At 34.8% G+C, this 14,294-nt stretch overlaps 1 protein-coding gene across 5 annotated transcripts in view; it reads left to right on the top strand.

Annotated features, from left to right (window-relative positions):
- Nucleotides 1–14,294, top strand: part of LOC131800350 (restin homolog) — a 100,023-nt gene that overhangs the window by 44,626 nt on the left and 41,103 nt on the right. For all 5 annotated transcript variants that reach the window (XM_059131033.1, XM_059131026.1, XM_059131020.1 and 2 more), the window contains one exon: nt 9,991–10,053. In XM_059131033.1, coding sequence (XP_058987016.1) covers nt 9,991–10,053 — 63 coding nt within the window. The remainder of the gene's footprint in view (nt 1–9,990; nt 10,054–14,294) is intronic.

Raw genomic sequence — 14,294 nt, 5'->3', positions numbered from 1 at the left:
ATACCGCTATATGGGGGCCATGCGAAGTCGTGGACCTGAATACGAAATTTGTAGGCATAGGCTGTAGTGCCCATTGCAAACATCGAATACAAAATTTGTAGCAATTCCGGTGAATAATATAGCTTAAATCGTCAAAATACCGAATATCGAGAGGTACCGTTATATAGGGTGATTACAACAGACGGACGAACATCGCTTAATCGTCTTAGAATTTCAAGCTGATCCGGAATAAGTATATACTTCGTAGGGTTTATGATTAATATTTCGAGGAGTTTCTAACGGAATGAAAAAGTTAATATACCCTTCATAGAATGGTGGAGGTTATAAAAATAAAGTGTGATAGAAAATAAACTCAACAATAGTGTTCTAAAAATTGAATGAATTCCTTACTTATTTATTGTGTCCTTTGGAAAAAACGCATTTAAACAAAGAGTGAAAATCAATCGAATTCAATCGGATACGCTACTGGGAGTAGGAAAATAAATGAGAAAACTTAATTGTTTAATGTCGCTCGAAGGAGAAGTAAGCATGTCTTTCTCGTTGTAGAGTGGCAGAAAAACCCGCTCGAAATTGAGCAGATTCTACTATTGCCCAGCACTCTTTTAGTTTTTGTCATACCAAATTTGTACCTTTCAGTACTTTTCGTGCACTTAAAGTTTGAATATCCTTGAAACAATTTGCAACATCTATGCTCCACTCCAACATTGTCTCCTGACTCCAAATACCAGAATAGTTCGATCCGTTTACTCAATACAAATGGTACCATATTCAGCACTTTTCGTACCTTTCTAGTACGAAAGTTTTTCCGTACAAATTTTACAAATTTAATCGTAGAGAAACCTACGTATGAAAATTACTCAATTCTTTTTATACCCTCCACAATAGTATGGAGGGTATATTAAGTTTGTCATTCCGTTTGTAATACCTCGAAATATAAATTTCAGACCCTACAAAGTATATATATTCTTGATCAGCATACAATTCTATGTCGATTTAACGATGACCGACCGTCTGTCTGTCTGTCCGTCTGTGGAAGTCACTCTAGGTTTTACTCAAATGTGTGTTTGTATTATATTGAATTAATTGAATTTATTAGGTTATAGGTCCACGTTTAGGTGTAGCCCCATATAACTGTACCTCCCTATATTTGATATTTTGCTGATGTCATCGGCTTTATTTTCCAGAATTGTTTCAAAATTCGTATTTAGTATTTTTCTGATTTCAGCGACATTATTCACCGGAGTTGATTAAAATTTCGTATTCGAAGTTTATAATGGGTACTATAGCCTGCGACAGAAAATTGACTATGCTGGTTCAGGTCATTGTATATGCCCCATATATCGGTACCCCTCCCTATATTCGGTATTTTGAGAATTTTAGCTACATTATTCAACGGAATTATTTCATATTGCGTATTTGAACTTTGTAAAAAAAAACTCAAATTCTCCCAGAACTACTGAACAATACCAAACCATTTTCTAATTCTTTATAAAAGTTTTTTACCGACTCTGATTCCAGAAATAGGTTTTACGGAATAAAAAAGTGCCTGCGCCATCATTATTTGACGGAACAACTCTGAAGGGCGCAATAACGTGTCTCTCTTATTCAGTCAACAAAATTAAACTAACATTGATGTTTTGATTTTATATATTCTTTCTTGCTTATCTCCCGCTTCGCCAATTTTCAAATTTAATTTAAAAATATTCAATTATTTAAAGATTGAAACATAAACTTTAAATAAAGCCTACTTTTCAATTAAAACAATTCCAATATCGTTTCGATTCAATCCTCTAATGGAATTAATTTCGCACTAAGCCCGGCTCAGAATTGCACAACAAATTGGCAAAGTTCAATCTGTCTCTTGAGTGGGGGATAGGCCTGGTAATCACAATGCATACACTTTTCAATTAAACTGAAATCGGATTTAAAGCTTAACCAATTCTTATGATTGTGTCATTAAATCAGTCATTGCATTCCAGCAGCCATCATCCATCATCTATCGTCAATTGAATTTGAACGAAAAGTTCAAAAGTAAAAGATGCCATCATGATTTTTGATGAGCTCAGAAATAATATTTTATAACAAGGCAAAAAAAGTGTATTTACACAATAAAAAATATAACACAAATATTATACCCGCCACCTCTATTCATAGAAATGTTTTTGTTGTTATTAGCGTTTGCCAGGTATCAATTTTGAGAAGACAATTAGGTCATGAAACAGAAAAAAATTGCTTATCGTTTTGGCAAAAATAGATGACAATTTTGTTTGTTTGGAAATTTGCAAAATACGAACGAGTTGCTAAAAGGCCCCCAAATAAATTCGGCTTTTAATACTTCGAATATATCACACTGAATAATAAGATCTTTTTTAATGATTAGCAAACAATAGCCGCACCCATGGCTAGTGTTCATAAGAATGCATCATTTTGGAGACATGAAATTATGTTAAATTGTCTCTTTTTAAGAAGTGGTTTATTTTTCTTTCGGATAGTTCTGTCCAACAATTGAAAACACATTGGACGTGGATTTGCTGGATTATAAGTCATAAACATTTCATGTCTTGGGAGTACAAAAAGTAAATTTTTTGTCTTTATCAATTTTTGTTTTACATTTCATTATTGAAGTGAATACATTAAGCACCAACAGCGACATTTTTTATGTATTTATGGAAATAGTTCGGCCGGCCGAACCTTTAATATAGTCCACCATTTGGAAGGAACTTTACAAATTTCAACGAATTCCGAAAAATACCATGTAAATGAAGACATTTATACGGGGCTATATGAAGACGTGGACCTGCATAGGTAATTTTGGCCAAAAGCTGTAGTAACGGTTCCGAACTTCAAATACGACATTTGAAACAATTCCGGTGAATAATGTCGCAAAAATCATGAAAATACCGAATATCGGGAGGCGCCGTTAAATGGGGGATGTATGATATCGTGAACGCCATAATTTCTACTTTTTTTTTTAAATTTTATTGAATGAAGGCAAAAAATGTCGGAAATAGAATCGAATTTTATAATAAGTTTAGATTTGTTCGAATTGGTCACCTTTGACACGAATTATGGCCTCCAAACTGTCAATGAAACCGTCACACGCTGCCCGAATGTTGATCTGCGGTATTTTGGCCCATTTTCGGCGAAGCGCTTGCTTGAGTTGATCGACACTTTGTACCGTTATTTTTGGTGTCAACCTTGCTTTCCAAAATACTCCAGACACAATAGTCGAACGGATTGGTATCCGGAGATTGTGGTAGCCATTGTGCGCTGGATATGAAGCGAGGAACATCATTTGTAACCATTCTTAGGTGGCGCGTGCTGAGTGCGATAGTGCTGAGTCTTGTTGGAATGTCCAAGGTCTGCGACCAAAATGTTTGCGTGCCAAAGGCTTTAATACACCCTCTAAAATATTTTCACGATAATATTCGACATTTATTCTGATGCCACTGTCGATTAATACGAGGGGAGAGCAACCATCGGCTATTATGGCGGCCCACGCCATCGATATGGCCGGCGCTTGAGTTCTGGTGGCCAACCGAAGGTGCACATTGTTTTAGCTGACCTCTTTGGCAAGTAAACACGATAATTTTGTTTGGAGAAAACCAAATTCGGCTTTAGCTCTTTTGAGTCTATTTTCTTTCTGTTGCGGTGTAAGTTCTTGCACTTTTTGGAATTTCATTTATCAATATTTGCCGAATGGAATATTACGATATGTTCAGCTCACGAGCCATTTATCGGCCCCTGCAGCGCGGGTTTCGATCAAGTCGCTTCTTTATTTTTCGAACCATTTCTGCTGATGTTGCTGTTTTCTTCCGTCCTTTCCTTGACGTCGGGTTACGCTACCAGTATAATGGTAACGAGCGATGGTACGAGATACAAAAGATTTATTCACTTTTAAATGCTGAAGTGCTCTAACGATAGCAACTTGTGGTTTTCCAGCCAAATATAAAGAAATCACACTATCACGCTTGAATTCCATCGCGAATAACTTATTTTCTGGAAAATTCCGACCAAAATGCTTTTGTACGCTTGTAAACAAGGTAAAAAGCTGCCACTGGAATACTTTTAACAGCTTTCAGAGTGGTTTATGAAATATCAGTAGTCTGAAGTTGGTTGCAGTTTTTTCATCTCACCCTGTATACCCTCAGTAACCATATGGTTAAGGGAGTAGTAACTGTATAAGGTACAGGATGCAATGCAATGATTGCTGTGTAAACATATTTGTGCAACTATGCCTCTGCTTTGTCAGCTATAGAATATACACTAAAATGCAATTTCGTAAACTGAATTTCATTCTGGATATACACCTGTCGGCAATTTTTTCCTAAATTATCATATGACATACTGTATGTGATTTCTGTTTATGAACTGACAGCGAAAAAATAATTACAATTAAGGCCGATATGAAAAAGTGTCCACATGAAGCTCGTTGCGGATTTCCCCTTCAATATTCATTCGGATGGACCGCATATTTGCATTGACTTCAAAAAACGTAGGTATTTCTGTGTTCAGTGCATTGCCTCTAAAAATAATAATGCCTTTAGTCTTTCCTTCATTCCCCAGAAGTCTAGTTTACAATGTCATGTCGTCACCTCATTAGTATTTCCAAGTTACAAAACGTTGAATGAGGCATGCGGACAATATAATATTTTTCACATATTTGGAAGTTTCAATAAAACGCCTAGCAAATTCGTTCATTACAACGCAATAAAAATTACGCTAACACTGCTTGAAAATTGGCTCACATCCAAATTTTAGCCGCATTTTGTTGTCTGTCAGGTGAGGTGCATTATTAGTGGCTTTTCACTCATATTTTGCAAATTTCTTTGTACTCTCCGCCTCTTGCTCCTCCTCCTCCGCTCTTCTTGTTGCTTGCAATGAATTCATCGGCAAATGATGTCAAGTCCTTTCTGTTTATCTCCAACATTAGCAGAGACCTGTAAAAACTGGCATCTCAATGGAATATTTTTGGAAGTTGTTGAGTGGAAAACGACGAACGGGTGGTGAATTCCATTGGACGTGAAATACCTTTGATTTTTTATTTTTTGTTTATTTTTTCGATCCAAAATATATTGTTAATGTGGTCATAATATGTGTTTGGAATCAAATGTATATAATGCATTTATATTTTTGTTATTTTGCCTTCATTTGTTTTTTTGGGGTTAATATGGTATTTTAATTATGGCATTTGCGTGCAGCTGCAGCATCAGCTGCGGCAAGCCATCGGCTTTAATGAGATCTCGTTTCGGTGTCAGGTTGATCTTTAGCTTGTTAAAGCCATATTCTCGAATATTTTTTGATCAGTTTCGTTTAGCGTCACTAATTGTCTATGGTTTCTTGTTTATTTTGCTCCGCCAACAACCCCCTCCCCCTGGACGGGGAACTTCGCACGCTTGCCACTTAATTATTTGTTTAGAGTTCTTCGTAACTTTTAACAAGAAAATAAAAGCGAATTATTTTTCTCTTCTTCTTCTCCTGTTGTTTATCTCATTTTTTTACTATTCATGTCAACCAAACAAACGAATAGTCTTTAGAAACAAGTCAAAAAATAATTGTTAAGAAAACATGTTTCTGTTTAAACCATCAAAACATTGAATGGCAGCAGACTTTAACTGAGCCGTAAACAAAATATTTGCCTGGCACTTAAGACAATAAAAAAAATCGACACTCGAAACTGGTGATAATCAGCAGCAGCATCAGCCTGTTTCGCATTATCGTAATAATTTTTGGCTAAATATATATTTTTTTATTTTAATTTGTTTACGTTGAAACGGGGTTTACCTCCTGCGTAATAATAAATAAATAATTGTTTTTATTGTTGTTGTTTTTCTAGAGTTCTTGAGTCGGAGACAAGTTTATCCTCTGGTACACCGGTTTCATTTAAACACATTAAGACGTATAAAATGTCAAAAAGCGTGTAGCAGAAAAGATATTATCGCCATTTTTTGAGAGGTCACTTTTCAAGTATTCTACTTGAAAATTAAATTCAAAAGAATTAAATTCCCAGAATTTCAAATTATAATGAATTCATTTAGTTTTGTTATAGTTTACTTTGACCCATATTGGGAGCTTTGAATTCTGCTTAGTAATTATGCGGATGAGGACCTATATGCGTTGAGAGAATAAGTAAAAAATAAAATAGGAATTTGTCAAGAAAGTAAATTTCAAACATGGCTAAAGAAAGATTATTTCTGGACGAAAACGTTGCTGGAAGACAATCCGCTCTGGAAGACTTTGCTTAAAAAAAAATAAACTATATGCAGTAAAGAAATCTTATTACAAAATAATAAGTTTGAAGGCAAAGCATGATATTCACATGCAAAATGTTCTGAAAATATTTCGTCGGATCTGCTCCCTGACTGTGGGAGTGAACTGGATAGCTTTTTGTGATGTAGGGGACTACATGTCACCTTCGAGAAGTTAAAATAACATTTATTTTTTTTGAAAGACTTATTTGGAAATTACGAATCAAAAATTGATTTTAACCGATTGGACAAAATCAATTGAAGCATGGTCCAACCAAAAAGATAACTTAACTCCGAAAGAAGTAAAAAAATGTATCTCTGTATTATTGTATTCTTCTATCACAAAGCCTTCTAAAGTAAGCAACAATTTCTACCTCCCTCCCTCTCTCTCTCTCTCGAATTCGAGTAGAGGGAAAAATGAATAATTGCGAGTATGGTTTTGTTCATTTTTGTGTGGGAGTAAAATGTTCTCGAAACCGAGAAATTTCTACTCTTAACTGCATTCTTTTATTTCTTTAAATTCTTACTCAGATCCAAGCATTTCGATTCCCACTCTTATTTCTCAAACAGAAGTAATCGCATTGCTGCCTGCAAAAACGAAAAAGTAGAAAATGAAGTTCTTGTTAGACTCACTCTCTTCGATCATACTTGCTCGAAAAACTCGCTCGATATTATACAAGGACAGAAAGTCACTCGAAGTGGAGCCTAAGTACTTCTTGAAGCAGAAAAAACCGAGTAAACTCACTTTTTCGATGTAGCTCGAACAGGAGTTATGATCATGTTTTTCTCGATTTTTTAGTGGGAACAAAATTCGTTCGAAATCAAGCAGATTCTACTTTAGCCGATTACTCTATTAGTCTTTGTCATACCCTTGCTGTATTTATATATGGGCGTTTTTCGGTAACGAAATAGCGAAAAACTCGCTCGAGTCAAAGTACTTCTTGGAGCAATGAAAAACCGAGTAAACTCACTTTTTCGATGTAGCTCGAACAGGAGTTATGATCATGTTTTTCTCGATTTTTGAGTGGAAACAAAATTCGTTCGAAATCAAGCAGATTCTATCCTAACCGATCACTCTATTGGTTTTTGTCATACTCTTGTTGTATTTCTATATAAGTGTATTTTTTCGGTAACAGGTTCACACCATTCCCCCCACCTTACCCCCACTCTTGCTGCTGCACACACGCCACATATCAGCATACCAATATATTTTTCCACTCATTTTCACTCTTAGAGCAGACTCTTAATCTATTTTGAGCATTTTGCTAACAGGGGTGTCTCGGGGAGTTGCCACACAAAACAAATGAGTTGTAAGTAGACTCCATAAAAACGGACACTCTTCGAGCAAGATTCGCTCCCGAGTGAAAATTAGCAAATATGTCCTCTGGTTTTGACAGAATGGGGTTATCAAAATAAACATTTTTCAATTGAACTGTCTGAAATTCTACACAAGGAGTTCTCTGTGAGTTCTTTGCCTTTGTCTATAAGGTCCACGATATCGCATGCCCCCATACAATGGTACCCCCGATATTCGATATTTTGAGGATCTTAGCCACATTTTTCAATGGAATGGTCTGACATGAGTACATTACCCCCGGATAAGATGTGTGTATATAGGTCCACGATATCGTATATCCCCCATATAACGGTACATCCCAATATTCGGTATTTTTATGATTGTAGCTAATTTTTTTTTTTCAATGGAATTATCTTAAAATCCATATAAGGAGTTCCTTCTTCCAAGTTTTAGCATAACACCCATATAACGGTATCTCCAGATATTCGGTATTTACATGATTTTAGCGACATTATTCACCGGAATTGTTTTTAATTACGTATATAAAGTTCGTAATGTCGGAAATATAGTCCCCACATAACGGTAGCTCCCTTTATTCGGTATTTATTCACCGGAATTGTTTAAAATTTCGTATTTAAAGTTCAGAATCGTTACTACAGCCTTATGCAGCACCTCGTCTTCGTATATCCCCCATATAAAGGTTTTCATTTTGGTGGTATTTTTCGACGGATTTTTTTTTTTTTTTTGAAAATTTTTCAAATTCCTTCCAAATGGTGGAGGCTATAAAAACTTCAGTTCGGCCGAACTTAGCTGCTTTTGTACTTGTTAAATTTATCTGGCGTGTTTGAGTAGAAAAAAAAACATGATTCGATAGTCTTGGTAGGGCGGTGTTCAAATTTGAAAACGTTTTAATGTGGATGGGTGGAAGTGTATCAGCATCAAAAACCCCGAATTACACATATAGAAAAAACCCGCAAATTTAGAATCATGTTTATATTTGTATTCCAAAAATAACGCTGTTCAATACTTATTGCTCAGCTAAAACCAAAGTTTAAATGTAAAGCAAATGAAAACGTCCTGATTTCGGGTGCATCTAGGGGTAAAGTGCCATTATGGAATGAATAAAATTAAAATTGCTTACGAAGATGCAGCTGTGGATTATCCGGTAAACCAAAACTACGGCATAGTCTTTTGATGCAAAAGTGTTAACGGGTTTTCATTTTTATTAAATTTCTATTATATTTGCAATACAATCTTCCAATGTTGAATTAATCACCCGAGATTTGTTTTTTGTTTATTTTGTTAGCCAACAATAAGATGTCATCCCCCATTTCTTATTTGGCAACTGAATCTTAATTGCATTTTGGACGATAGATGGCGTGATTTACATTCCCCCATAACAAACAAAACACCTACAAAACTTTCAATAATTTCACAATTCTATTCAATTCTGGAAATGGCCCACGCATTTTACTTTGGGCTTAGAAATTAGACACCTGTTTTCGTGAGAGAACATATTTGTCATTACGACGGATAGACGAACGCGCGGTCGGCTGTGGCTTGTGTCATTGTTTTCTTGCCATTCAAGACACAAGTAAATAAATTCTAAATTGAGATTTTACGATCAGAATGATCATTAGGCCTTCCATAACAGAATGTGAGCCCACCTAATTTCGAGTTTCTTCGCCCGGGTGGCGTGGAGAGAGAACACTAAAGACGCAAATCAATTTGCATATCAAAATCGTAATTAAGTTGTTTTCGCCTTGCAAGTGGACTGATAAATAACTGAGCGTGTCCAAAAAAATAACCAAAATAACAAGGTGTTTGTTGTTGTTGCTTTCTTAAGGTTCAATTAAAATAAAATTGATGCAAATGATTTATTATTGTTTTTGTGATTGTGTGGCTGTGTCGCAGCAGTTTTGACCACAAAATGGCTATTGCTGCCCGGTAATGTTGGCGGTGCTGCCGGCTGTTGTTGGTAAGTAAATTTCGTGACTGCGGCTTGAAAAAAAAAACATTTGCAACAGTTAACCAAAGTTCTAACACCGCTCCACTCACGATTTTGGCCATAATCCGTTCTTAAAATGTTAATTGTTGTGTTTGAATGTCAAAAGAAATCCGATCTTTAAATTTTGTCTTAATTTTGCTAACATTGTTGCTGTTACAAGCTGTAAAAAAATGGCTTAAGAATAGCGGTTTCTTTTAACAGCCAGAGGCGGCAACTTGCACGTGTGGTTATTTTTTCCAAAAGGGGGTTAATACCCAAAATAACCAATTTTACAAGAGAACTCTAAGAATTTTTTATTGTTTTTATCATAATTTTGTTATTTTTATATTTTAATTTTGCATGAATTTTGTTTTACCTATTTTTTTATTTTTGTTATGCCTTTTTGCTTATCGTTTGCCTTTTTGCGTTCTTTTCTTTTTTTCCATGTTCTTTTGCAGACACAAGCAGCATGAGTCGTGAAAGCGATGACAATTTGAGTTCAATCAATTCACAATATACAGGTAATTATTTGTTTTATTTAATTTATTTGATTTTTTGTTTAACATTTAATTGTTATTTTTGGTGGGAGCGTTTTTTTTTGGCTTTTTAATGCGATTTTAATTTAATGCGGTGAATGGCATGTTGTCGCATTTCCTAACTTTTATCATCATTACTGGCATCTTGTTCCTCTCTGCGGACGTAACCATTGCTGCAATTGACCTGAAACATCATCATCACAAATCCATGGCTTGACTACGTCATCATTTAATTTCATTTGATGGCATTATTTTGTGGCCATTTTTTGATTTCTTGTCTTTTTTTTGTTGAGATCTTGATCTTTTTTTGGTTGCAAACAAATGAAACTAATTACATGGGTGGTATTAAGTTTTGGGGGATTTTAAATGAGTTTATAATTGCTACGCACTTTTCTTTGACGGCAGTTATGACTTCAAAACCAATTGAAATGAAGCGTGCCGCCTTCTCTCATTTTATTCAAGTGTGTGGGTGTCCCACTTTTACTTCCATCGATTCGTCAAGTGATTGCACAAGTGGTACTCCAGGTTAAAGAGTTAGGCTTTGAAATGTTCAAACTCTATAAAAATGTTGAATTAATGAAATAAAAGTAAAGTAGGGGAGGTATAGAGTAACTACATAATTCTTTTCATACCACCTATGAACATTTGGCTGTAGAGCAGTTATAATTTGGTTTCAGAGGGAACTAATATATCGGAGGCATATTTACTCGCAATCGATTGAAGATCTATATTGGAGCTATATCCAAATTCTTGTGGAGTGTATATTACGAATGTGAGGGACTTAAACACTAAAATCGTTAGTTTATTAGTAGAAAACGATGGTAATGTTTACCAGGGGATAAGACAGGGAATACCTAGGTTTCGGAAAGATCCACCAATCCTCATAAGTTCCCTTGTTTTTTGTCTGGGATATTATCCCCAGAAGTTATTACAAAATAACTTCTATTAAAAAAAAAAACTTTTTGCCCAAGTGACGAGATCGAAAGCTCAATAGAAGAGGAACCAATGAATTAAATAAAACTAAAATTCTTTTGGAAAATCTTCTAAATCTTACAACAGCACTTCCAAAAATTTTATCTTTTTTTTAATTTTATTGAATGAAAGCAAAAAATGTCGGAAATAGCATTAAAGTTTAGAATAAGTTTAGATTTGTTCGAATTGGTAATTTGGCCCATTCCCGACCAAGCGAAGCAACTCTTTAGCTCTTTTCTGTTGCGATGTATGTTCTTGCACTTTTTGGAATTTCAATGGCTTTACCCCGAGCTCATTTTTCAATATCTGCCGAATGGAATATTGCGATATATTCAGCTCACGAGACATTTTTCGGCCATTGCGACGCGGGTTTCGATCAAGTCGTTTCTTTACTTTTCGAACCATTTCTGCTTATGTTGCTGTTTTCTTCCGTCCAATTCCTCGACGTCGGGCTACGCTACCAGTATCACGGTAACGAGCGATGCTACGAAACACAAAAGATTTATTCACATTTAAATGCTGGAGTGCTCTAGCGATAGCCACTTGTGGTTTTCCAGCCAAATATAAAGAAATCACACTATCACGCTTGAATTCCATCACGAATAACTTTTTTTCTGGAAAATTCTCACCAAAATGTTTTTGTATGCTTGTAAACAATGGCTTAGTGGCTTAGAAATAACAGCAGTCTAAAGTTGATTGCAGTTTTTTCATCTCACCCTATATGGTTTAGGATATAAAAATCACCCTTTGCAAGTTCCGTCCTCGATAGTAGGATATTCTATTGGGTAATCATAATCGCATCATTTTAAACGACACTTAAGATCTCAAAATATTAAAATTGAAATTAAAATTTTGAAATGAAAATGTTGCTTTTTTCATTTTAAAACCCAAGATGCCTCATTAATTTCTCTCTGTTTTGATATGCCATTAATTACATTTGAAATTCTCCCTCCGACGGAAAAAAACTTTCCCTTTCAATATCACCATTTATTCGAAAACTTAACACTTCCACGACATAATTAATTCAAATTTTGAACTCGAATAATTTTTTTGTTGTAATTTTTTTATTATCATTTTTGTTTTGGATGTGCGTGTACGCAAATGCCTGAAAGTTGTCGCGCCTTTTAAAATTGTTTCCCATGATCTGTTATGCGTAGATAATATTGCGTGTTGCCTTGTCAACATTTTGTCGGAATCTTTCATATTTGTTTTACTTTAATTCTTTTCGCAAGACAGAAGAGGAGCAATTTCATTTATGGACATATTACACATGTTTCTGTCCTCATCTCATTGGGCCCATCGCGGTGGCCGTTTAGGCAATGCCAAGTAATTTATTGTCTTTAAATGTTTCCTCTCGTGTTGCCATATTTGAATATTCTCATTTTTTTAATTGTTTTTCTGTCATTCATTGAATAGATAATTTCATTCATAAGACGATGAATGAATGAAGGGAAGCCGTTGGACTGACCGAAGCAAAGGCCAAAATAGAAATAGCAAATGTTTTGTGCAAATTCGATGGAGAAACAGAAACAGTAATCGAATCTCATTAGTTATTCAAATCAGGCGGTTTTGATTTAAATACAGAGAGAGAGAGGGAGAAAGAAAGAAGTGGAAAAAGTTACAAAGTTGTTTATTATTAACATTATGCAAAATATAATATTCTGCTATAAATTAATTTCCATAGATAAAAGTTATGAAAATTAAAGATACATTTGTGGGATATTGGGTTTTATATAATTATTAAGGGCGTTCTCAGGGGAATCCCCTTTTGCAATACGAAATTTAAAGTTTTTAAGAGCTCTTTAATTTTGATAACATATATTGCAATTGTAGTACATTTTAGCGTACTAGAAATACAATTGCCTTTGCAATTGTTAACGTAACTCTACCTTAAGATTGCATTATCCAAAAATATCCCTTAATTAAATTATTTGGAGTCTGGGCCATAATTATTCTCTACGTTTTCCCACATTTCCCAGACAGCATATGGAATCCGAGTCAAAAGAACAAGCCGATTTTATACGCGTTTGCCGAACCAAATATGCCCCCTTCACTTTTGTATTTAATGTTATTGTCCATTGTCCGACAACTGAACAAGTTTATTAACAGAAACAGCAAAAGGTTAAATTAGCTATTAACATTTTCAACATTTCAATTTCAATTAATAACTCACGTACACAAATTAGTTTGCCATTGATTTCAGCTAATTTACTGCGTAAATAAATTTAATAATTTTTCTCTAAACAATAAGAGTAACATAGAAAATAAATTTAAATACATTAAAAAAGCATTTTTGTTCTATAGATATTCGAGAAAAAAATCTAACGAAATATTTTCCCACGAATTGATTGATTTTGAAAGACATCATCATCATTAGAGAATAGAACAAAATTCAGCATTGGCATTTGACGTTTTATTATAAATGAATTATAGAATACCTCAAAATTCATGCAGGCTTCCCCTTCTCTTCCCTCTCTCGTTTAGAGATTCATTAACGTCCCAACGAAAAATCTCAGCATAGAAGCGTACGTCTTTAAATCAAGAACGATGGTTGGGTTAGTTAAGGTTGAAAAGAGGGGCAAAAAATTGCCACATGTCCTGGTGGACATTCACTAAAGCCAGTATGGAAAGCGGATTACTTTGGAAAATCTTTAAAAAAATGTTGACATTTTATCTGGATACCCTCATCCTTATGGCTACCGAAGGTATATATCATTTGATACGGCCAAATTGTGTCTCATCGAAATTATAGGTCTAAAGATAAATTTAAAAGAGAGAGAGAGAGAGAGAGAGAGAGAAGGAGAGAGAGAGAGTAAAAAGGGTGTGGTCAGGATTTTGAAAGTAAATTTATCACAAAAACGATCTAAAATTAAGAATCAATTCAAAAAATATCTGTTGGTGTTTTGACACCGGTTGTAGAACCCATTATGAGCTACAAATACCAAATTTGAAACAAATTCGTTATATGGGCGCTATTGGAAAACGTTGACCTATATATACAGTGTTCCACCACCGGCCTAGAACCCATTAATAACTACAAATATCAAATTTTGGACAAATTCGTTAAAGAATGTGGCCTATATAGTCAAAATACCGAATATTGAAAGGTATTGTTATATGGGCGCTACAAAAATCATGGACCTATACAGACCAGAAAGGAACCCATTACAAATTCTTAATACCAAATTTGGAACAATTCCGTTGATACATATCATCAAAATACTTAGTATCGGGAGGTACTGCTATATGGACCG

Source organism: Musca domestica, unplaced genomic scaffold, assembly GCF_030504385.1.
Source record: "Musca domestica strain aabys unplaced genomic scaffold, Musca_domestica.polishedcontigs.V.1.1 11, whole genome shotgun sequence".
NCBI classification, from domain to species: Eukaryota; Metazoa; Arthropoda; class Insecta; order Diptera; family Muscidae; genus Musca; species Musca domestica.
This window is presented reverse-complemented; position numbering and strand designations above follow the sequence as displayed.